The sequence below is a fragment of the Aythya marila genome, assembly GCF_965140915.1.
Source record: "Aythya marila genome assembly, chromosome: Z".
NCBI lineage: Eukaryota > Metazoa > Chordata > Aves > Anseriformes > Anatidae > Aythya > Aythya marila.
In genome coordinates, this window is record NC_139080.1 from 41,137,721 (window position 1) to 41,163,898 (window position 26,178).

The following is a 26,178-nucleotide window of genomic DNA, read 5'->3' on the forward strand; positions in this document are numbered from 1 at the left end:
CACATGACTCCGCACCGTAAATCAGATAAGGGGTTATTCTGGGACTGCTCATTATGAGAGTGATACTGCAAGTGGGGCAAGGGATGCAGAGGCAGGGGCACTGGATGGAGCCACAGCCCAGCACAGTGGAAAGGAGGGAGGAATAGCTCTACCCTTTCTGTGTAACAGCTCTGAACACTTCTCCAGTGCTATGCTTCATTTTGAGGTCTATTTAATACTATTTCAGGCCTACCCATTGGTCTTGAACAGCACAGGCCTCTGCTTAACAAGATGCTGTAAAAAAGAACATGAAATACAGCACAAACTAACACTCAAAATGGCAAGCTTGCATCAGAACAGAAGAAACATTTTAAAGGAAGTGAGCCTTTCCTTTATTCTGTTACTGGCTGTGCTGAGGAAAAAAAAATCTATGAAGTGCAGAAGAAAATGCTTTGCTCAGTTACTGATTTTATTTATAAACTGTAACAGTGCTGGCACCCATAACATATCATAACAGTGAAGATTTATCCTTGTTTCTTTCATTACATTCATCTGCTGATGCAGTGAGGCATAATTAGGAGATGGGAGATGAATACAGATGTCTGAATTTTGGGTGCGGTAGGGTTCTGGTTAAGCACATTTTTATTCAGCCTTTCAAAGTATCTATGAACTCCAGTCTCTCGAGCAAAATTACTTCACAGTAAAAGCATGCATAACATTTTTGCTCATCGTGAGGATGAGATAGTTACTGTCCCTTCTTTACATGTATCTTACAGAAGGCATATTTTGCATTTTGTGCAATACTGCAGACCTAGAATTATGGCATTGTTTTCTGTTTGGTTCCACAGTCACTTGGAACGCTTATTTTCAACATGCACTGCATTATCATCTCCTGGACTCTGCAGCTGGGATAGCCTTGTCTTTGCAAAGTGGGTGTTTGAAAATGCTACTGAATCAGGAAGGCTGTATTCCACATGCAGCTGGACGACGCGAGGTTACGTCAAATAATGATCCCATTTGATTAATTACACAGTCCACACTGATGGAGAAAATTAAGACTACCCTAAGAAACTCAGCAAGTTTCAGAAAAACTTAGAAGTCCAAAACAAATATGGGATCACATAGAAGCAGTCTAACAGTTCCTGCATATTATCCTCCTCTTATGCTCTCCAGCAAAATACAACTGCACAAGATCTGAGGCAAAGAATAACCAAGGTGGGGGGAAAAAAAAAAAAAAGGCCTTAACATGATGAAACACTAATCACCAAATCTAGAATGGCCAAAATAACATGTTTAGGGGAAGAAAAAGAAAGAAAAAAAAAAACATATTTGGTACCCTGCTGAGAAATTAACTGTTGTGTTTGAAGAATAATGACTTGATAAGACCAACAGAGCACTGTAGAAGCATCACTGAACAGACCTATCTTCAGGGATTAACCCTTAACTTAGAAGTTAGTTTTTGACAATTCAGACTGCATCTCAACTGCATTGTTCCCTTCATACCACTATATACAGTCCTAGCAAACCCCCTCCAAGGCATATTTGCTTAAATTTCCTCTCATCCTGTTAGTTTCATATGAGAAATCTAATTTTCATTCCTTTCCGAAGAGGAAAGAAATTATACAATCTAATTCTCATGTAGTTTTAACCAGTAATACAAGACACAATGAAAAATTGCATTAAAATGTTGAACAGTCACTATTTGATTACATTTTATGTTGACAAGGATTCTCTACATGGTGTCTGTTTCAGTGCACAAGATAGTTATAACATCTGCATGGGATGCATTCAGAAAAGGTTCTTTTCTATTGCATATCTTAGTTAGCAGACGATAAATTAAAAACAAACAAAAAACACCTACTGGATCACACTAATGCAACCCGATGTGAATTAAGAAAGAAATTCTCTGAATAAGACTGACTTGGAATGAAGAAAAATTACAATAATTGTTGCATTTTTCTCATTTGTCAGATGTATAAAACACACCCACAATGCTGATTCATATGGTATCATCAGACAGAAGTACACAGGAAGCTCTACAGGAAGACCACAAAAGATGACAGGCGTCGAAAAGGGACAGATAGTCAGAAACATAGCAGTAAGAACACACACACACATCACTGGAATCAGGAAACGAGGGACCGAGCTAGCTATTGAGCTACAGCTTCTACTATTAGAATTGTCTGCTGGACAATTTACTGTAGAATATAAATTTCTTTCCTGAAATAGAGATGAGAAAAAAAAAATAGTTTTTCACAGGAGGGAGCTGCTGTTTAAAATATTTTGCAATGCAGTGAATGACTACACTGCTACAGCAAGGGCAGCCAGTGCAAGTCATTGTTTATCACACAAGAAGGACGTGAGCTACAAGCCTGTGCTGCCATGCCCCGTTCTGATTAGGACAGTTTTATCTATAAATATTACCCTGCTGAAGAACTTTATGTTTGAAATCAAGCCTTTCACAATGAGTCTAATAATGAGATCGCACCATTTGTTTTCCTGGTCAGTGGCACTAGAACTACTGATGAAATTTAAAAAATTCCAAGGCTCAGTTTGGAAACATGCCAACAGAAGTTTAGATTCCTCTGCAAGAGCTGGAAGACTTGGGTCACAAGCAGCAAATGAACTGTACACAAACATGGTATCATTACACAAACACTGAAAGAACGGCATTCTGTGAACTAACCAGCCCACACGAACAGACACGCTCCCTCTAAATCACAAACGGCCTTTAGAAACTGCCTGCCGGTGGTTCAGGAACTACCTGCACCATCAGTGTCCTCCCTTGCAGAAATCCCTCCTTTATTGTCACTGTGCAGGCTCCTTTGCAACCTCTGAAAAGATCTGTACATTCACAAATTCCTCAATTTCCTCATAAATATCCTTGAACAACTTCCCTTATGATGAGGTCTGAATCAGAGCTCCAATTATGATATAACTCTGATCTTCTTTTATAAAATATAAAAAAATAAGATAATATAAAAAATTTATATAAAAAATATAAAAATATAAAATATATAAAAATATAAAAATATAATAAAAATATAAAAATATAAAAATTTATATAAAAAATATAAAAAAATAAAATATAAAATATTTTATACTCTGCACATGATGGTGCATAAATGTCAAACATACATGGTCAAACACTCTTCATGTCTTAGTGATGTCTTACTTCAATACTGATGGCATCTGCATTACCACCGAAGAAGCACTTAACTTTTTTTGATGCAGAAGAGTTATTTTCACAAGTTGTTTATGAATCAACAAGTGGTTGAAAAAAACTCCATCTTTTTCACACAAGAGAATAAATATTGAAGTTACTTTCTTCCCAGAATTGTTACTGCACATCTAAATTAAAAATTCCCTAATATTTTTTAATGTCATATCTCCTTCTGTTCTGTACCCTTCTTATTTGCAGACTACTGACCACAAGAAAATCTGTAATATCCAGAATGTTTTTGCAATGTTATGAGTATCTTTGCTTTCAATCCTTTACTTTTACTCTTAACTTTTCAAAGGTCAAGGCAATATTGAAAAGCTTCAGCTCCAGAGAAAGTAAAAGAAAGGAAAGGAGGAAAACAAAACAAAACAAAACTAACCAATAAACTTTTGGGTTTATGGGAATAAGAAATTAAAGGTTCACAGCAGAAGATCTCAGCTTTAAAGAAGATGAAGTGAAGTTTGAATGAAAGTGTTTTTACATAAGGTCATAGGACAAAGTACAAAAATATATGTAGTTTCTCAAACACAAATATTCCACCCCAGAAAACACAATTTTATCTGATCACACAGTTTTGTTTTGTGAATGAGGTTTAAAATTAAAAAAAAAAAAAAAAAAAAAAAAAAAAGGCTACCTTCCAAGAACTTAAAATTGCACAACATACTTCCTATTTGATTGGGACACGTGCCTTTAAGAAGTAAGTTTAGTTTTCAGAGGCTTGTATAATGAATTACTCTGGCATGAGTTTTATTCTCAAATGGTGTTTCAACATATGCTGTTAGTTTAAGACACAGGAATGGATTTTTTTCATGGAATAGCATCTTGATTCATATGATTAATGAATTAAAAGCAAACAAACAAACAAACAAGAAGTTAAATAAACAAAAACAACAACAAAATTTCCAATACAAGTGATTTATTCTTTTTGGTTCCTGAAAAAGTGGACTGATAACTGGTAGTACCGTTTCATCTACACTCCATTCAGAAGCAATATTGCAGTAAACTGAATTCTTGTGCAGTTACATCAGACCACCTCTTAAAATTCTTACATTGGGTACAAATCCTGTTTCTGCACAACTACGAATTGGCTGAGAGGTTACTTAGCGAATCCTGCAGGTACAAATGCTATTGATTATCTCTTTAGTACACAGCAGATTTCCGCTTAGAATGATCCCTGAAGGAGCCTTGAATAATTGGTGCTACCGTATCTCTCCAGTTTCCAGCACCTGGAACCGGGAGTAAAGAATAAGCTACTGGGCTACCTCAAAAATAATCATAATTGAATAAAAATGCACTAATACAGGCATGCACATAAAAATCTAATTTCTACTTCGCTCTAAAGCTCTTTACGAATACTTTATGACACAGCGTGGCCCTACACATGATACAGTTAGGAAAACAAGTCTGCAGTCAAACTTCCAAGGTCAAGCTGATGCTTTTCTTCTACAACATATATAGTAAAACCACTGTAGATTACATATAGATACAGACTAGATAAGAAAAGTTTGACTAAACATTAAATCCCATCCCTGTGCTTTTATCTTTTTTGGATAAACAGAAATAAATAAATAAATAAACAAAACAGCCATGAAGTGGTGCAATTAACCCCAAATGCCACAATAGGGTTTATGAGGCTTACATAAGGATTATGTCAATAGCTGTTACTCCGTGGCACGTCCCCACGGCTCCTCCACCCAGCGTTTGGCTGTACTGGAGTCCAGAAGGGAAGCAGGTGTGCCCACAGTTTTTTCATGCTCCAGTTACCTTTTCACCCAATCTGTACAACTGCCAGCATTTGGTTGGGGATAGGAAAAAGCATAGCTGGATAAAGGCTGGAGACCAGTTGCAAGAAGTATCTTCACTTATCAAGCACACCCATTTATCTGTTTGTACTACCACCAACAAGCTCTCAAACCAGTGGCTGCTGCTGGATTAAAAAAAATAATAATAAAATAAAATAAAAATATCTGAAGTAGAGAACACCTTCAAACACAAACTATCCAGGATGCATCCACATTTTGAAAACTTTCGACCAACACTCCAAACTAGCAAAACATGTACATCCAATCCATTACGACACTTTATCTAGAAATTAGCTTAGAAGGTTAAAAAATGAAGGCTAATTTTAACTCTGGCCAATAGGTCACATGAGAAAAAAAAATGAAATGTCCTGAAACAACCCCAATTGGCATGAAAAAAAACTTAATTGCAACAGCTTTTCCATGGTATCACCCCTCCCAGCTAGGGCACACACCCCAGAAACCCTCCTGTGTGATAGGGACTAAGGAAATTGAGAGACACATCAGAATTAGAGAGGTATTAGGAGGGATTAAAAGCAACTCTTTGTATCAGCTACCCTTCCAACTCAAGACTAAGCTCTGTTTTGTCACACTCAAGACTATTCACAAAAGAGACCTGATCACAGTAAATAATTTTCCTGTCTATGCAATATCCTAAAACCACCATAATATTAAGTATTATATAATATCTACAGTCAAGACCCATATACTTTTTTAACACCAAAGCTGATACATACTACAGTATGCTGGTGTTTTGATTCTAGGAAGGAAATAGACCTGTAAAAATAAAATGAAAATGTAACACAAATCATGTCATGCTTAGCTTTTGTTTTGCTAGCCTTCTTTTCCAGAAACAAAACACTGGAAGCTTGCCTCCTGCCTCACCTTTATGAAATCACCTACAGCAAATACAACGTCTAAGAGTGGAGCTACATGGGTCCATATCCTGAGCACAGGCAGGTGTGATTGGGCTAACGAAGTGTGAGTATGTAATCTACTCAACACGTAGACTTTATACCTACTTCAGCCAGGAAGATGGGCAGAAGACCTTTCAAAAAAAGGAATGAGATGAGTAACTATCAGACAATACACACTGTGATACAAAACAAATAGTAATTGAGGGGGCCAAAAAAAATAAGGTATTTTCTCAAAATTCTTGCTTAACAATAGCCTAGTTTCTCAGCCAAAGCTGAATTTTATTACAAGACAAAGCTTTCTTGCTTGTAACAAATAAAAAGCACAAACTGAAAAAGAGACAAAACCTGCAAAAAAAGGTCCATTTTTCTAAAGATTCTTTAATTCACTGCTGTAAACCTTATTTCAAGCAAGCCTTGTGTTAATAGAAATTAACAATGAATACATGAGATTTCACATTTTTTTTTAGTAGTTATAAGCAATACATACGGAACACAACTGGATGAGTCAGAGTTCACCAGAAATGTTTGCTGGGGGAAAGACACGTTTTTGTAACATTTCAGAGGAAAATATTACAATCTGAGATTACTTCAAAAATAAACACTAGATAACCTTAGCATGTCTTTTATAAGTTAAATAATTAGGAAGCTATTATTATTAGATATTTCCCTCTATATCAATATTAACATATGGTTACAGTTCTACATTTTATTTATTAAAATATATTATGTAAATATTAGAAATTGTATATATAGCTGTTGTTAATCAAGAAAAAAGTCAGAACCACTCCAAGAATATAAAATCTCACTATTTACCTTAAAATAAATTCCAAACCCCTATTACATATAAAACTTGCCCTGAGCTTATTTTTATTTCACTCTTTCCTTGTCAGAGAGCACATACATGAATATTTCATTTCAGACACACAATATGCTCTGTAAGCAAAATAAGTGGCAACCGTTATCTGAAGTAGAAGTCAGAAAGAAAAGAAACAAAAAAGCTACAGGATGTATGAGCAATCACAAAATCTACAAGAATCTGTAAGTATTATTACCACCCATTCTCCACAGTAAAAGAAATAGTAAAATGGTGGAACTGGAAGAATTAAACATGGACATCACACCCCACACGAGTACTTTTGTATATAACATTACTTCCTGTTAGCAAAGGGCAGTTAATCACTTAAAATACCATGTTTAGAAAAGTAAAGGCCTTCTCTTAGAACAAAATATAAAAAGAGGAAGAAATCTTACCACACTGTAAATATAGTAGCTAAAATTGAATTTTCAAATTTTACATTGAAATGAAGGCTAAGACAGTTTCCTATTTCATATGGGTGAAATTACCTATAATTTTAATGGGGAAAAGAACGACGTTCATACATGTGTAAGCTTACTTTTAAGAAAGATATTCTCAGTTCTCCATGGAAGCATGCAACCATGCTCATCTATCTCACTCATGATACACAATCATTTTCCCTATACTTGGAAAAGTATCTAAAACTGACAGTTCGACTGGGGATAACATATGAAATATTTAAGCTGAATATAATGAGGAAATGACTTAGAAATCCGCTGGAGCAATACAGACAAATGCAAGAGACCTCTGCCCTAAACAAAGAGCAAGCGAGTGATGGCAAGTAGGTGAACGAGAAGAAATAAGTCAGGATGTAAATTACTACATGCATGAATTTGTTTATGTATTTATTACTTTGCTGCAAATAGGACGAGAAAACAAACATCAGAAAGTAGGAGAAAATGCTAAGTCCACAGCCAGGTAGATGAAGACCTGTTGAGGTCAAATTTGCATCAGACTGGCAAGATGCCAGACAGAAAGGCAGGACATGAGAGGAGTAAATGACCAACAGAGGAAGACCAATAAAAAGAGGAGAGAGTTGCTGGGGAAACACTGAAATCCAGCTAGGACTGTAAAAGTCCTTCCCAGCCATCTCTATGAAGCACTCAGGAAGAAACTGATCGTGGCTCTGCTGGAGCTTCCCAGGCTCCTCTTCATGGGAGGAAACATGGCTATCATGGAGACAGTTTTTACCTCACATTAATGCTCCTGAAAAAAAGTTTTCAATGCCTGCATCTGAATAGATGTCATTCTAATAGACTATAATATTTTAAATCTAAATATGCTCTCCTCCGTGGCAGCTGGCTCTGCAGCAATCCATTTCTTGCCAAAATATTGAATCTGGAGCTCCTTCATACTAGAAGCATTCATTTATTCCACAAGGCTTCTGTTTACTTGTTTTCTATCCTGTTGAGTACCTGGAGAAGAACATCTCAGGGTACTGCTCCACTAAGTTCTACTGATGGTTCTAAGATACATTAATTCTTAACTAACACTATTAGTACAAGACCCTTTATCCTGCAACCTACTTCAAGGCCTCTGCTTCAGGTTTGAGATGCTGAAGAATGGTCTGCGCAGATGGCACAGTTTGGGTTTCTCCATCTGCTCGAAAAACCACTTTATTATCTGTGTTCCAAACCAATAAGCATTTCATTTCAACATCCCAAGAACATCATTTCTGGTTTTGTTTGTTTTGTTTTTTTAAATAACAGCAACAAACCACAAAAGGCCAAAACTTCCACACATTCTGCTTCATCTGAGGGTCAATAAACCTCACACTCTTTGCACAATCCTGCTCTGGATTGAATCCTTCATATTCTTTGCATATCAGGTAAGATATATGAGGGAGGTCCTTTCCTCCAGCTTTTTTTTTTTTCTTTTTTTTTCTTTTTTTTTTTCTTTTTTTTTTTTTTTTCCTAGAATATCAGATTTCATTGAAGAGCTCTAGCATAATTAACACCCTCAACTGTTTAGCCAAGATAAGAATTTACATACTCTGGCTCCAAACCTGGTCCTGTTGTCATACTTCTGGCTGTACTTTTGTTTTTTTCTCCAGTGGATCTGTCTGACTTGGAAGAAACAAGGTAGCAAGGTAAAGATGGCTTTGAAGATGGTTTCAGTATGAATCTGGACTTTAAAAGCATTTCCGGTACCTGTGTATTTTCGCTGTAAAGCATTTCCCAAAGGAATTTCCCAATAGGCATAAATACTGAAACAACTTCAGCAGCAGAATCACTCATAGAAACTTAACAGTGAACGTCCAGGCCTACAATAAAATTTGTATTTATGTTTTCAGCCTTTTTAACAATTTTCTTGAAGCCTGTTCTGTTATTGTTCCTCACACTAGTTATCTTGTTATGAATATTTAAGAAGTCTCACAGGAAATTATGGGCATGGGACTCAAGCAAGATTTCCTGCCTGTTAATCACTACTGAGTGACACTTTCCTGACACAGTCTACAGAACAAAAAAGCAACTTATATTTTGGTAGTTACACTGAAGGGGAATAGTAAGGGGTAACAGCGGTAGAAGGTGTCCAGTATAGTAACATTTTAGTGTTGTTCTTGTTTTTTTTTTTACTATAGTTTTACTATAGTAATTATTTTTTTCTGGTGGAACTTCTGAAACAACAGCAGAAAGAAAGTAAAAAGCCACCCATGTATATTCCACACCTTCAGCAACATTAGACATGGTAAAAAATGCTAGAAAAGAAAAAATGAAGACGGGTTATCTGAAACAAGGGCCTCCAATCAGATATGAAGATAATTGAGAACTGTAAAGATTAAAATTGATCATTTTATTATTTCAGTATTTGAAAGGGATGACAGAAGCATAGAAACACAGTTTGGTTTTCTGAAAAGATAGCTTATAAAAAATTAACATAGATTTTAGTGCTAAAAATGTGCATTTGAATGTCTGTGGTTGCACATGATTTACTACTGTACACTCACAAAAATTTTGCAGACAGGCAGTTTTGAGAATTGCTTCTGAAGATTTCTAGAAAAAAATAATGCTTTTCCATTTTTCATAAACTACTTCTTACTTTGAAATTCAAGAAGCGTATGAAAACTTATCGACTTCTAGTTATTTTTATCAGAAACACAGCAACATTTACCCAAAAGGAAACTAAAAACCCATCCATAAGCCACCATTTCCTATGACAGACAAATTCCTAAGAGGAGAGATCACCCTGACACATTATCTTAAACCTCAGTAGAGCTCATATTCTGCAGTTTAACATGAAAAATAAATGCATTACATGTTACAGTGCCCTTCCATTAGTTTTGAGGCATCACACTGAACACAATCAGTTAAATTTCTCATAACAAATCTGTTATTATATGACATGACAGTTCCTTTCAGTCTCTGCCCCTATTGTTATATTAGAAACTATGAAACCAATAGCACTCTGTAAGAACTAACTTGCTAAACTTAAAAGTTGCTTCTTCCTACAATGACTATATTAAAATAATTCAGACTAGATGTTAAACACCAGATGAAGATCCCAACTGCCTAAATAACTGAACTTTCTGAAATGAAAAGAGTTCAAATTCCAGAAGCAGAGATTCAAAACACCCCTATTTTATTAATTATCAATTAAAGGAAATAAAATTGGTACAGTAAGAGGGAAGCATTTCTACTGTAGCCCCATAGTCTATCTTGGAACATGAAGAATTGTGTGTGGGGGGGATGTGAATGGTCACTTAACCCTCATTTCTTTCGGAACAACCACATCAGTATCAACAAGCTGTAGTTTTCTAAACTATTGTGCAAAACAAGTACTGTGCTAAAAATATGTTGTTACTCAAACTTGGAGATATTCTCTCCAGAGATAGGATTTCCTGATATGAGAATCAAATTAATAGGAAGTGCCCTTCCTGTGTTTTCTCGACTGCTAGACTAATGAGTTTGTTTTCAACAGACTTTTAAAAACAAAACAACAAAAAAAAGTAAGAAAGAAAGGAAAAAAGGAGCAGATTAAACAACTGATCAGTGGTCACTAAAGTAAATTGAGCTGGTATACAAAGTATACATGTGGTGGACCACCATCTTCTCCACGATGTTGTAGCAAAAATTGATTTCCCCTGTATTTCCACAAGGAATTTTTATAGGAATTCCCCTGAGACCCTGTCATTTGGTAACTTTTACTTTACATGTAGCCCTATTAAAACCTGATGGGAATGCTTCTGAAAGAACCAAGCACAAAGATAGACTCCGAGGGAAGTTAACAGTTCTAACCAGATGTGTACTATGCCAAAACTAACTCGCTCCAACTGAAAAACACTAAATACATTTAACACTCTTAACTTGAACTGTAACTATATCGCATATACTCTGTAGCATACTGCAAGTTAAAAATACCTTATCTAGGATTAGGACTACATCAAAGTAACAACAAACAACAATTTTGAAGAAAAATGACTGTGCTTCACAACCAATTAACTTTTCCAGTCAGGTGCTCTGCATACAGCAAAAACATGCAGCCAACGAGCTGAAATATGTGTACAAATGCAGTTTTCTTTTTAATCCTGGTTACATATTTGATTTTGATATCTGAGGGATAAGGGAAAATCAGACAGCTCCAGCACACGGTCAGACTAGGAAGCTCAACAGTCTCTTTTACTATTGCTTTTTCCAACATGCTCAGAACACTAACCCATCATTAAGGACAGCTAACAATATAGATTTTGACAGACTGGATCCCCTTGACTTCCCACTGCATAAACCAAGGTTCCTGCAAGATTCTTGGGTTTCTGCAACATTATGTCACCAATAAGGGATGACCAGCTGCAATGACTGGCAGATTCCCATAGAGAAACAAAGCTTCTTTTACATGACAATAAGCTTTATCTTTACTACTTCCAAATTACCTGACTTAAAACATATACAACAGTTCTATTCTATAATTAAACTTCATACATAGAGACACAAAAGATTTTGTCTTAACACAGATTTGTTTCATCTTGAATCCCCTGGTTAACAGCAGCTTGCTTACTTGTTTATCATAAATTTCTCTGATTTTGACAGTTTATGTTAATAAAAAAAACACAAACCTTTACTATAAATTTATTTTAATAAAATGCTCTTTTAATCCAGGACTAGTAAATTATTCAATTTTCACACAATTCAAGATTCAAAGAAAGCCAAGCCCTGTTCTTGTGAGAGATCTCAACCTTTCCACCTGACAACGTTGCTGATAATGATTCAACTGTAAAAATCTGGAGAAGTTCTCAGGAACTTTGCTCAAAGCCATGCCACTCCTATCCTATGGCAAGAAGTGTGAGACATGCTGATGTAATCCTGTGCTTTCCTGTGTATTGAAGTAAATACTAAACATTTCCCCTCTTTATGGAATGCTTAAAGTATTTTATCTTTTGTTTGTTTTGTTGTTGTTGTTGTTGTTTTTGTTTGTTTTTTGTTTTTGTTTTGTTTTGTTTTAATGCAAATTTGGGGAAGAATTTAGGCTAGTCATAGATAAACTTTACAAACACTTCAAATATATTTTGTCTTTTTAGACGTCAACAATGTCATTAATCTCAGAAGAACGTGACTGCTTTAAAATCTTGTGTCAAAATTTGTATTTCAAATATGCTCAAAGCCAGGTATCTCCGTATGTTTTTCTACTAATAAAAACAAAAAATATCCACATTAATGGCAAACTTTAAGTACTGGTGCAGACCAAAGAAATAGCTTAATTGTGCTCTGGCCAGAGCATTAGCTGGAAGGAAAAAAGTTCAAGTCTCAAGAAACATCAGCCTGCTGTTGAAACTGCCCTGTGATGAACCCCTCAAACATCTTTCAGAGATGAGTACTCTTACAGAAGCAGTACCTCTGTGCTGTCAGAGCAGCACAAAAGGCAGAAAACTGAAGGGTACACTGACAGATGTACCCTTTCTTCTGAACTTTGAGTATAATTTGTATGTGACATGTAATTTTTGAAGACCTTCAGTGTATTTCCTGAAACAAAAAGAAAAAAATTTCAGCTATGATAATAAACAAAAATCTCACCTTGTTATGTTCATACTTGTATGGGATTTTGAGGGTATCCATGGCTCTGATCATGGCCTGCATTGCTGTGAAGATATTCTGGTACACCAGTTTTGTAAAGCCCCTTTTGTCTTCATCAGAGTAACCTGATCCATGAATGATTCTCATCTGCTTGATAAATGTGCTTTTGCCACTCTCCCCTGTGCCTGCAAGACAAAAAATAAGGATATACTTTAGTCACTGGATGCAAACATGATTTTTTAGGACAATGCTGACAGCTTGTTAAGTGCAGAGCAGAACAGTGTCAAGTGTTCTACACTTGTAACTGTTCTATACAGTAACTGCAAGGATCAGTTGGATATCCAACAGAAGTACCAGTAACAACTGACCTGCTGCTGAATTGAAGCTTGCATTTTGAAGATATGATACAGAAGGGTGATTTAACAACTAAACTAGTATCTAAACCAAACCTCATAAACATAATACAAAAAATCATATATGCATATGAGTATAATATAATGCATATGACCAAATATTTAAAATCATGTAAATGTAAATTTCAGTTCTTGAAAATACTGTCCAAAATCTCCAACTTCAGATAATTACTATGAGACTTTTTAAATCATAAAAATTCATAAAGTAAGAAAAAGTTATCTTGTTTGGCCAACTTGCAGGATATTATGATAGGCAGCAGTGAACAACCAGGAGACTAAAAAATAAATAAATTAAACTAAATACTGTAACAATTACAGCCCTGCAAACTTTAACCTAAGAAACATGTGAAATCAGCCTTAATTAAGATTTGGCTCATATTCATTAATGGGTGGTCATTCCTTCCTTCAGATTACTTTCTGTCTTTGAATTTTAGACAAGCCAGGAATGTTTGTGTTTTTTTTTTTTTTTTAATGAACACCTCTGAATATTTGTCTATTTAAAGTTAAGACCTGTTTGTTAGAAATTTCATGCAGGATACATCACACATTTTTTCCCTTTCAATGAGCTCATCCTCTGTGATTAGAAGAGCTTATCTAAATTATTCCTATGTTTGCTTAAAAGGAGGAGTTGAAGTTTAGAACGAACAGTTGCACAGCACTATAAACCCTACGTCCAGCCAGATACCCAGCCCTCCAGGAAACCCAACACATTCACCAGGATGCATTGCTCAGCGCAGCGCTTTTCAGGCTGGGTTTTACTTTAATCATTTTTGTAAGGCTTTCATGCCTCATGCTTGCAACTCAGGACAAAGGCAGCCTGATGAGGTACATGGTGTTTCAGGTGTGTTCCACAGCTGCACAGTGCACAGTTAAAGCATGATGTAGCACTGGCAACCCTTCAGCAGTTCTGAGGTAGCAACACCGTGCAAACACCTAAGCTGGAAGCCTCTTAAAACCATGAGCATTATTGTGAAACCTTCAACCTCGTTTCTCATACATATAGAACAAACTTCTAACAGAAGCCTTCCTTACACACACTCCCAGAAAATCAAGCAGAGTGCTATATACTGACCTATTTTACATTTTCTGGGGAGACATGAGTGATTGCTACTGTAATGACAAAGGACATGCTCTGAAGTTGAAAAGTGAGACCAAGCCTGCTAGCACACTGCCTTCACTGGGATCCTCAGCCTGTGCTGTGGCCAAGAGCACAGCACAAAAGGCACCAACGACCTCTGCAGGGCACTGCATAGCCACCAGGCAGGACTCTCCCCCTGCGACATGACAAATTGCAGATGACAAAACTGGGAAGAGTGACTGATACACCGGGGGGTCACGCTGCCATCCTGAGGGACCTTGATAGGCTGGAGATACGGGCTGACAGGAACTCCGTGAAGCTCGATAAGGAGAAGCATGAAGTCCTGCAACTGGGAAGGAACAACCCCAGGCACCAGTACACGCTGGACAACACACAGCTGTAAAGCAGCTCTGCAGAAAGGGTCCTGGAAGTCCTGGTGGACACCACGATGAATGTGAGCCAGCCATGTGCCCTAGCTGCAAAGAAGACTGCTGGTATCTTGGACTGCACTATGCATAGTATTGGCAGCAGGTTGAGGGACATGATATTTCCCCTCTACTCAGCCCTGGTGAGGCCACACCTGGAGTGCTGTGTCCAGCTCTGGACTCCCCAGTACAAGGGGCACATGGACATATTGGAGACAGTCCACTGAAGGGTGATGAAGATGATGAAGGGACTTCCTACGAGGAAAGCTGAGCAAGCTGGGACTGTTCAGCATGAATAAGATAGGGCTTAGGGGGGGATCTGATCAATGTCTACAAATACCTGAAGGGAGGGGGCAAAGAGGATGGAGATCCACACTATTTTCAGAAGTGCCCAGTGCCAGGACAAGAGCCAATGGGGACAAACTGGAGCATGGGAGGATCTGCCTGCACACCAGGAAACACTTCTTCAATGTGTAGGTGACAGAGCACTGGCACAGGCTGCCCGGAACAGTAATGGAGCCTCCCTTCCTGGAGATCTTCAAAAGCCTGGTTTTTAAAAACATGGTCCTGGACAAACCCTTCCAAGTGACCCTGCTCAAGCAGGGGGTTGGCCCAGATGACCTCCAGAGGTCCCTTCCAACCTCAGCCGTTCTGTGAAATTTGTGCTAACCAAAGGCTGGCCTTTGCAATAAAGGGGATGTATTACAGATAGTCCTGGGTCAATAATCGGAAAGATTTCTGATTTCCCATTGATCAGATCTCAAGGTGAGATCTTTACACTTCCAGAATCTACTACAGATTGCCTTCCGTAAGAATTTATAGAATTATTGACCTAGGCAATACAGAATTATTACACTATTTTCTCTTGTTCTGAAACATATCAAGCGAAGTCATGTTCATCAAAATCATGTTTGTATGAATCTAAGCCATGTAAGTGATGTTCCTGTACATAAGTGACATAAATATACACATACACACGTTCAGTAATATTTTCTAGTTTATCTGTAAGGTATGTCACACATTCAATAAGAAGTCTGTTCAGCTTGAACCTATAATGCACAGAATGGCATGTGATTATGTCTTTTTGACATGATTAACTCTTACCAAGAATTCTGCTTTAACTAACACAGAAGAAAGCCAGTTGCACCAAGCTTTCAGAACTGGGGAACCCTGAGTCCTTCAAAATCCCCAAATGCAAATTTAGTAATTTAGTGCTGAGATAATTGTATTATTGTGATAATTGTATTATTACTATTATTATCTACACTGTTTTAAAAACTGAAGCATTTAATTCTTTATTTAATTATTTTAATCCGGGGGGGGAGGAGGGGGGGAGTATAGGTACTAAAGAGTACCACACACAACTGGGAAGAAAAAATACTGATAAAGCACTCTGTGTCATATTAGAGAAGACAGTGTTTCAGAGTATTGACATCTAAAGCATATCTACATAAAACGCAATACATTGGCATACAAAATTAAAATCCAAAGAAGTATCAAAAACCTAAGTAGTCTGCATCTTACTACTTTTTGTGGTTGTTCAATTGGGTGCCACTGTACTACTACTTTGTCAGCTGAAGACCAGTTACAAACTATCCTTGGAGACCTAAAGGCATATAGGGGTGTGTGGGTGTGGGTGTGTGTGCACTTCTCCACTGAAAAGAGGCTGAGGGAGTTGGGGTTGTTCAGCCTTCAGAAGAGAAAGCTCTGGGGATATCAATTGCAACGCCCCAGTACCTAAGGGAAGCCTGCAGGAAAGCTGGGGAGGGACTCTATCAGCGAGTGTACAGGACGAGGGTAATAGCTTTAAACTAGGTGAATGTAGGTTTAGATTAGATATAAGGAGGAAATTATTTGCTCTGAGGGTGATGAGGCACTGGAACAGATTGCCCTGACAAGCTGTGGATGTCCCTCGAAGTGCTCAAGGCCAGATTGCACGGGGCTTTGGGTAGCCAGGTCTAGTGGGAGGTGTCCCTGCCCATAGCAGGGGAGTGGAAGTGGATTGTCTTTAAGGTCCCTTCCAACCCAAACCATTCTATGATTCTATATATATATCAAAAGAATATATTTTATGTACATTCAAATATGTAAACACTACCCATATATGCAAAAATTCTGTTTTGTATCTATGTGTATTTTTCATTTCAATAAATAAACAAACCACACTATTCATACATATTTAAAAAATGGTATCTCTAGTTTTTGAAGGCCGTTTAAAGCTTTGCCTCAAGTCCATCCCTCTTCAGGTCAGTGCTCAAACATACCTTCTACGTATGCCCACAAGCTAATCTTTTGGTTGTGTCATTAGCAAAAAGGAGAACATTTCTAGCCCTCTGCTGCAATGAGCGCCATATATAAAGGGGCAATATGTGAAAAGTAGTCCTGGTGAAGAAGGAAATCATGGAAAAACACCTGCAAAGAACACACTAAAATAGGATAAAAATATAAATGATAGATAACAATAAAAATTACAGGAATGCCCCAAGATTCACCCAAGAGGTGAAAATGTTCATTTTCAGCACAATATAGAGGAACTGACAAAAATTCACCTTGACAGTTATGATCGACAGAAAGTCTTTTCTATTGTTGCTGACAAGAAGTGCACGCAAAGAAAATGTTAGGCATGATTTTATTTTTAAAGAAAAGAATGGAATCAAATCTTTCCGTAAGAAAGTCCTGTTTACATGTAAACTGTTCAGTAATGATAGAACACCACTTACTCTACAGCATTTTACTCAGATACTTTGACCAAACCAATTAGGAAGAAAACAAGCAAGATTATTTACTGTCATGTAAACAGGGGAAAACTGGACATAACAAATTACCTGGGTTAGCTAAGCAAAACTGCAATCATTACAGCATTATCCCCGCTAGACAGTGGGATATTACTGTTATAGAACTGAAGTCAAACCTAAGTTTATTTTTTTTAATGTATATTTTAATCTTTTAAAATCCTATCATTGGCATTACAAGAATATCAAAGCAAGATATTCTTTGATATATCTGATACCACACCAACTGTGTTCTCTTCAGCCTCACCCATTACAGAGCAAGTTAAGAGATTCAAGTTGGCAACACACGCAAAGATCGTATCACTATAGTAAACAACAACAACACTGGGTAACAGACAAAAACAAGACTCTGGAGCGGGTTTTGCTTGGAGAAAAACGCAAAACTGAGAAGTGGATTAAAAAAATCCACATCAGCAAGCGCTTTACTGCTTCTGTTAACAATTGCTAACCACCATCATCCCCGATGATACGGCTCCAGCTGATATAAGGAGAGAGCAAAGGTGAAATAGTAATGCAAAAGATTGCAGAACAGAGCAAAGTGGAAGAAACTATACTGAGGTCAATTTTTTCTGATGCCATTGCATGTTTAAATTAATCAAGACCTGTCACTGAAGCCAGTCAAGCAACACGCTCTCATCTGTCAGAAGACAGTTAAAGACCACACAATATACTTGAAGTTCTTTAAAATAAATAATAATAAACCATCCCTCCTTGTCTTTTAAAAAGGATGGTTCTCCTCTCAAAGTATGACCCTAGCATAAACTTTGGGTAGTACTTTGCAGATAAATCTATAGAAAGCTTCCTGGTTAAAGCACAAGGGATGGTCAGTCATCTGACATTTTCAGGTGTTCTGTTCCAGATAAAAACCAACCCAACCACTGAATTAAAAGTAGTAACTAACATCCCACAAAAAAAAAAAAAAAAAAAAAAAAAAAGACTGCATAAACATCTCAAACAGTGATGAATTCCCTTTTTACACAGCATGGAGGATTATTAGAACTACACAGTTTTGAAAGAGTTTAGCATCTTGCAATATGGCAAATCTCTGAACACCTCCCAGAAGCTTTCTCTTTCTTTTAAACAGTTATAGCAACAAATATTATTGCATCATCAAGGATTTTTATGACCAGAGATCTGCCAGATCCCCAGCAGTATTATTTCCAAAAGCAAAACCAGGAAGTGTTTAAATGCAGCAGTAACCCCTTACACACACCATGCACAATTTACTACATGACTGCTGTTTTTCCTGGTGCACACCCTTCAAAAACGAAACTACAAAATGTTGAAACGCAACATTCTTTGCCCTGGGAGATATACTGAAAAACAAAACGTATTTAATTTTGAGTAAGTGGCAATGCAGCTCCTGGCAGAATGGCTTCAAAATTCATGTGGTGCCTGACAAGGAAGAGTCAGAAAAATAATTTAAAAATAATTCTAACTAGTAACCTAGGTAGGCAAACTTTTCTTACACATGGTTGTGTGATGCATACCTATACTTGATTTCCCATTTCTCTGCATTGTAACTTAAATAAGTCTTAAGTAGTACCTTGTGGGATCAAATATAAGGCTGTTTTTAAAGTAAAACCACAAAGATGCCATTCTCTAAATAAAATCCGCACTGGCATCTGTTAAGAAACTGAAAGGAGCTAAACTAAGCCTGACTCTCTGTGTTTATTCCTAAGTTTGATCTATAAAAAGTAAAAAGAAAAAAAGGTCTATTTTATTGGTTGAAGTTATATATATAGCTTAGATAAGCCTAGAGGGAAAAAGAAAATGAGATCCTTAATATATAAGAAAAAGAGTCAATGAAATTGACTCTGAAATTGACCAGTTAATCACCATCTACATACATTTATTGAGAACCATGAAACCCATGATGCATACCTTCACAGAAGACTGGCTTTTAGCTTGTGCACCATCCCATGCAGACTGGGTGCAGTCTCGCATTTCTATCTGCTGACCGTTTTTATACTTGAGGCATTACTGTAACTACACTGTTTCACCAAATATTTACTCAGAAGAAAACAGTCTGCTGCAAGTTATTTCTGAAATGTAAAGCATAGTGTAGAAATCAAGTTCATCAGGTATTAAGTAGTAAATTAACTCCTTTGAGGAATAAGAGCTAAAGCAGTAATAGAGAGGTTACACACAAGAAGAAAAATGTTTGATTTCAACTATAAAGTTATATTTCACTTGGAAGAGAGTTTTATGTCCTCTCTGCTACTACTAATTCAGCTACAGAGAAAACAAAAAGTATTCCTTCTTTTGTTGCTGTTCCAGCAGTGGAATGCAAAAGGATCACATTTCTGCTGAAACCAAGTACTGTCCTGTATCAAAACACGAAAACCGCGCAGAATTCAGGCTTTGGACTGGCCTGGCTCTTTAGGTGCCAAAATATCTGAAACGTATTACAGCCTGCATGAGGTCATCCCCGGAGCTCGAGAGAGCGAGCCGGTCTGTCCCACCGCCAGGCAGCAGGACCATCAGCCCGGCTGCCGCAAGCTGCTGGCGGGCCATGCAGCTGAGCCCTGGGAGGCTCTGCAGCTCGGCCACCAGCACTGACCGGCGGGCAGGCCCCGGAGCTGAGCCAGGCTCCCTGTCCTGATGCTTTTACTAACAGATGTTCACCCCCATGGCCTGCGCCCAGCCTCCTGTCACACAGGCGGCCAGGACTGGAGAGCTGCCTGTCAGTGCCAAGATGGCGCAGCTCTTGCCTCACCATCCTGCCCAGCTGAGGGCTCCTGCCCCACGGCGCAACTCTTCCTGTCCATCGCTCAAAAATATATATATATTATCTCCATGACACACTCTATCTTCACACCGTAACTCTTATAAGGTATTAAAGCATCACCCCATGCCTCCAACCATTTTATGTAATAGTCAACCTCCCAAATGAATTTACAATTTCCATCTCAGTCACAAATCCAGAGATACGTCTCTGAAGAATCTAAATTACAAATCATCCAGAGACATGAGTAAATGTGAAATGAGGAAATACTATGAGCCCTGATAGCAAATACAGTAAGCGTATTTATATTTTCCCTAAAATGAGCAGTAGTACCACAGTATCCTCCCTTTGTGATTACCAAACTCCTTAATTAACACAGAATCACAACAGATTACATCTCACACAAGTCATCTGATTGTAGGAAGCATTTTCAGTTATGTTTCAGTTGCACTGATGGAAAGGGCTATGGCAGGAAAGCATCTGAAGTTCCAAGCAAGGCAACAAAACAAGACCAGAAGGGAACTAAGGTCTCCTGAGTTCTGTTCCTGCAACATTAGCACAAAATTTTGTATTTATGTTAAAAACTGGATAGAATTAACTATAAAAAGACTATAAAATCTACGTTACAACAGAAACCTGAGTGATGAACTTTGCAGTTTAATAAAGCACAGGTTTAAATTAAGGCCAAACACTAAAAACTAAAAGTGTCACTAAAAGAGCCATACTGCTTTATTGCCAAGAGCTTTCTCCACTGACAAAAACTGCTGTGTACTCATCCTTTTAACTAGTCTGATCATAATCTAAATCTGCATATTCCACTTGCTTTCAAAAAAAAGAAAGCACATCATCATTCTGCTGTCCACTAAATTACCTCCTTTGTATCATTTTAGTAATTTATGAACATACAGTTAAGATAGCTACCAATATTATGTGAAAGAAAACAAAATATCATTTCATGAATCACTGATGTAACAACAACAAGAAAGTCTGGCACGGTAAGTAAAGATTCCTTCCAAAAAACGACTAACAGAATTCCATGAATACAGCTCAGAATGTGAAGAATTACATTAAATAAGTAGTGTGACACATCAACATCAATCTATACTGATCACTTCAAGAAAAGTCCTGAATGTCTCAAAAGGTTACGAAATATTAAGCAAATTATATCAATTGCAAAAGATTAGTAAAGCTACCATACAGATTTTATAATCCAGTTTATAAAAGGGAAATGCATCTGTATCAACTGTTGTATATCTAAGATTTTTTTCTCATTATTATATAGAGATATCATATTGTATTAATGAACTTCTACAGAGCTGAATCCTCATACTTCTTTAAAGAAGGTAAAGAAAACCTCCTGTTACAGAGACAGTCTGAATATTTTCTAAATCAGAGAAATCCTGTTACACATTTAATCTGGCTATTTCTGAAAGGACAGTAAACTTTACTTGTCATTCTAGTGTAGCCACCAAACCCAAAGAAATAAAACTAATACTCATCCTCACTGTACCAGTGACAAAATTAAACAGTCCAAGTAGCTACTAAAATAAAGTGTAAGACACTGAATTGCCAACAATTGTGAAGATCAAATTAAAATTTAAAATTCAGCTGATGTTCTGCAGCTTCTTAAATGAATATTAATTCAAGATTTTTACTGAAACAGAACCTCTCGAGCTCCTTTACAAGAAATCTAGTTAATCAAGTGTAGCTTCGTGCCAGATAATCAAAACCACACTGTGCTACAATGCAGCCAGGCACAACCCATTACTGGAAGTCAGTGTCTTCCTCCTTTCAATCCTTCACTTCTGAAAAAAAGAACAACCCACAAAAACATACAAACAAACAAAAAAACCCACTGCCCAGAGCAGAAGAACCTCCTTATCTTTTCAAGCTATCATCAGATCATTTTCTCAATTCTACAGCTATCTTCTTATGGTTTGGATGTAATTTAGAGGCAACAAAGTGAGAGAAGAATTGGCTGCCTTAACAGAGGAAAAGCAACTCCTTGAGATTTTACACAACCTTGTAAAAGGGTTCAAACGAGGACAAAACCCCACCCCTGTGTGATTTTTTCCTCCCTGCTGTTGAAAGGATACTTCTGAAAATCCTTCTTTAGGGACTCCCTAAAGAGAAACAACTCTTTATACTCCATCCTTAGCTTTCCATTTTATGTGCTTTGGAGGAAACGGATACCCCTATGAAGCTTCAACAAATTCTGCTTCTCATTCATGCAGAAAAAGTGCCAGAAACAAATTTTCACCCTCAAGAACGTTTTCCTTATGCTGTTCACAACTCCAGCTGACAGCAGCTGAAAATCAGCCTGCTTCATGCTGCTGACCCATGGAAAAAATAGAAACAAAACCAGAAGCAGGCACAAGCATCAATGAAGCGGAGGCATGATACAAGCTCTTACTTTCTTGCACAGATGAAGGGCCAAATATGGCTTTAGAAACTTATGCATGATTACTTTCTAGTGGGTTTTGACACCCACATCAGAAGGCAGAACATAGCCTTGGAAAGCTGACTCGCTTAAGTAGGCTCCAAGGCACAAAAGTGATCAGAGTTGATCACTGTTCACATAGGTGCTTGGTTTTCACCTCAGAAACAAGCCCTATATAAAAATCTAGATAGATCAACTGACACCTTCACCACACCTTTTTTTCCTCTGACTATTCTAAATTGTCATCTTCTACAGGGAGATCATATACGCCCAATATTTATTAACAGATCATCATCAGAATTATTAAAACCTCCCTGGTGTTGATTTCCTGTGAAAAAAAAATCATCTACTGTTTTGAATGAAGACTGAGTGGGGGTTAACCCTCCTAACTTTCTTTTGTGTTACACCTGTGGTCATTCGTCTGTACACATAAATCAGACTGATTTATGAAATACCCGAAGGGAGGATGCAAAGAGAGCAGATATAGGCTATTTTCAGCAGAGCCCAGTGACAGGACAAGAGGCAGTTGACACCAACAGGACCACAGGAGGTTCCCTCTGAAGATCAGGGAGCACTTCTGTACTGTATGGGTGACGGAGCACTGGCACAGCTTTCCCGGAGAGGTTGTGGAGTCTCCTTCTTGGAGATATTCAAATCCCACCTGGGCATTGTCCAGGGCAACCTGGCCACGTCTGAGCAGGGGCAAGGGACCAGATGGCCTCCAGAGGTCCTTTCCCACCTCAACCATTCTGTGACTGAAAATGCTGTGAGCAGTGCAGGACTGTATGACCAGGTATGTCATGCAGACCTCTAGGAGATGAACTTCACTGAGACTTTAGTTAGTTTCTGGCACTGCAGGATAAGGCTTGAGACTATTAACCCATTAAGGAAGACAGCTACATAGAGTGTAGTAGAACAGGAAGTACTCCTGCCATTAAGGAAGCCTATCCAGTGGGTTTAAAATAAAGTTGGGAAAATAATGTTACTATCACCTACCTGTATATATACTTTTAAAAGGGGACGAGGGAACAAGGGGGGTGGGAATACAAAGAAGTCTCCAGGATCGATTCAATAAAATGTTATCAAAAGCATCACGACAACTTGCTGATAAATAACTTAGATATTATCACTGCATTGTAAAAAGACATATTTACATATTTTAAATGTTTTATTTTTATTGTTACATACATTTGTAAGATGAAATAGCATCTGCTTTTCAAATTTATGTTTCAGTAGTCTGTGAGTGCTTCTTATGAGGAAGTTCATTGTTTAAATTCCTTTCATGTCTCTTTCATTTTCTGTTACTCAAAGCAATTACGAATAGACAGACATAATTCCTATTCCTAGCAGCTTCTGAGATACACCATTTCAGTGATAGCATAAACCACTTTGCTTAATCAAAGACAAGGACAAATACTATTAGTATTCAAAACCACTATATTTTCCTTTTATTTTTATCATGGCTGCCAATAAGATGCCTTTACTCCTTTAAAAAATACCTATATCTTTGGTCATGAAGGTCACTTTTTCTACGATACAGCAACAAGTTTTTGCTTTCATTTTTCCCTCTACTGGCTAACACTCTTTTCCCCAAATGAAATTTCAGCCATTATAACTAGAAATTGAGAATCTGGATCTCATAATATTTTCTATTATCAAACATAATTATCTTGTACAAGAACATATCTACAAAACAAAAGCCGTATTTATGATGCACACATAATCTTATACTTGGTATGCTTTGCTTTCCTCGCAGCATATTTTGTCGTCTAATTTGTGTTTTAAGATATACTGTAATACCTGGAGATTATACTTGATGCTTATCTGTATACATAAGAAATGCTGATAAAAAACATTACGTTATAAAATTTGTTAATTTTTACAATATGTTAACAACCAATTTGTAAAAAGATGAAAACACTTTAAAAAGTACGTGTATTTTTCCTCTTTTCATTTTTTTTTTTAATAATAGTTAACCTATTTTATCTTTGTGAGCTCTGTTTTGAGAGACAAACTCCTCATCTCCCACTCATTCAAAGGGCCTCCATCCGGGAGCCAAAAGGATACAGCAGAGCTGATTTCTCAGAATGTGAAAGTTCTCCTAAAATGCATTGTGTCACTAAACCAAAACCTACATAAATGTATCTTTGCTGGAAACAGAAGTTACAGGAATAGCTGTGCTTCCGTTACAGCGCAATGTTTATGTCAGGCAGCATTTCTGGTATCACTGAGTATCACTGTCCTACATTATAGACAAAGAATGGCAAGTGCTTCTTAGAATATTGGAGTACTTTTTTCTTTAAAAAGAAAAGTGTTTGGTCAGTTTTTCCAGAAAAGATACCCACTCATATTCTATCCTTTTTCCTAGATACCATGGAACATTGCCATGAACCATTCCTTTGGGGGGAGGGGTGAGAGAGAGGGGAATATTTTGCTTTTACTTACAATACCAAAAAAGAACTACTTTGGTTTAGGATCTTATTGTTTTTATTTCATGGAATGGAAAGAACATTTTCACATGGACTTCTACAAGATAGACAAAGGTTTATATTACAAAAAGATAAATGCTGGTTCCTCTAAAAGATGAGGTAAGAGTATTTCTTCCTTGATATCTCACTACGGTATGTACACTTGGGGAAGATACTGAAGTTACCCATCAGACTCTTCTGCTAGCACTTTTTTCTGTTGTTCATGGCTCTGAATGCTCTGCATCTCCAAATTAGTATGATAATGTGACAGTTGCTTCTGAAAGTGTAATTAGACAATAGTCAACTTATTAGTGTTACTGTCAAAGGGTATTTTGGAAACATAAATTGACTATATACCAAATGTCAGTATACCTGTCTTACAACTTTCCCTGATCCATAACATCCATTCACTCAGTCAGTACGAGACCCAAGACAGAGAAGGATGCTTTCAAGCCTCAAATATACCACTAGCACTAAAAAGATAAAGTATTTTTTACTTCATTCAAACTCCAAGTGACTCCAAGTCCAAACAACGTCCAGGATCTTGAAAGCAGTGACTTCAGTGAGGAATCTGCCTGGGTAATACACAATTTTTAAATTAACACACCTTACAATGTTCATTACACATTGTCTATCCTCGCTGGCTGCCAGAGAAAATCCATATTGTGAGAAGCACAAATGCAATACCATCTTAAGGGTGTAAGTTAAACAAGAAGCCTACAGTACTTTTGTCTCATATTTGACCATTTTTCCTCATACCAGTGTGAAGGTAACGCTCTCACAGTCCTTGAGGAGGCTTCACAATTGGTAGCTATGCAGACCTACACCTGCTTGGTTTCAAGCCCACTCAAACACACTTCCTGAAACAGGATTCATCTCACTCCAATGTACAAGCATCCCGGTTAATCTGCCTCAGATTGACCTGAATCTCATTACATTTTATAACATAATTAAATGGGGAGGGTGGGGAATTAGGTGTTTTGTAGGGAAGGAGTAAGAAACATTGTGGCAGAAAACAAGGAAAGGCAGGAAACTCCAGCCGGGAGTTCCAGCTG

At 37.3% G+C, this 26,178-nt stretch overlaps 1 protein-coding gene across 1 annotated transcript in view; it reads right to left on the reverse strand.

Annotated features, from left to right (window-relative positions):
* The window catches only part of LOC309890007 (guanine nucleotide-binding protein G(q) subunit alpha), a 130,957-nt gene that overhangs the window by 74,134 nt on the left and 30,645 nt on the right, over window positions 1-26,178 (reverse strand). Inside the window, exon 2 of the mRNA XM_082783337.1 lies at window positions 12,780-12,964. Within this exon, the coding sequence (XP_082639463.1) occupies window positions 12,780-12,964 (185 nt within the window). The remainder of the gene's footprint in view (window positions 1-12,779; window positions 12,965-26,178) is intronic.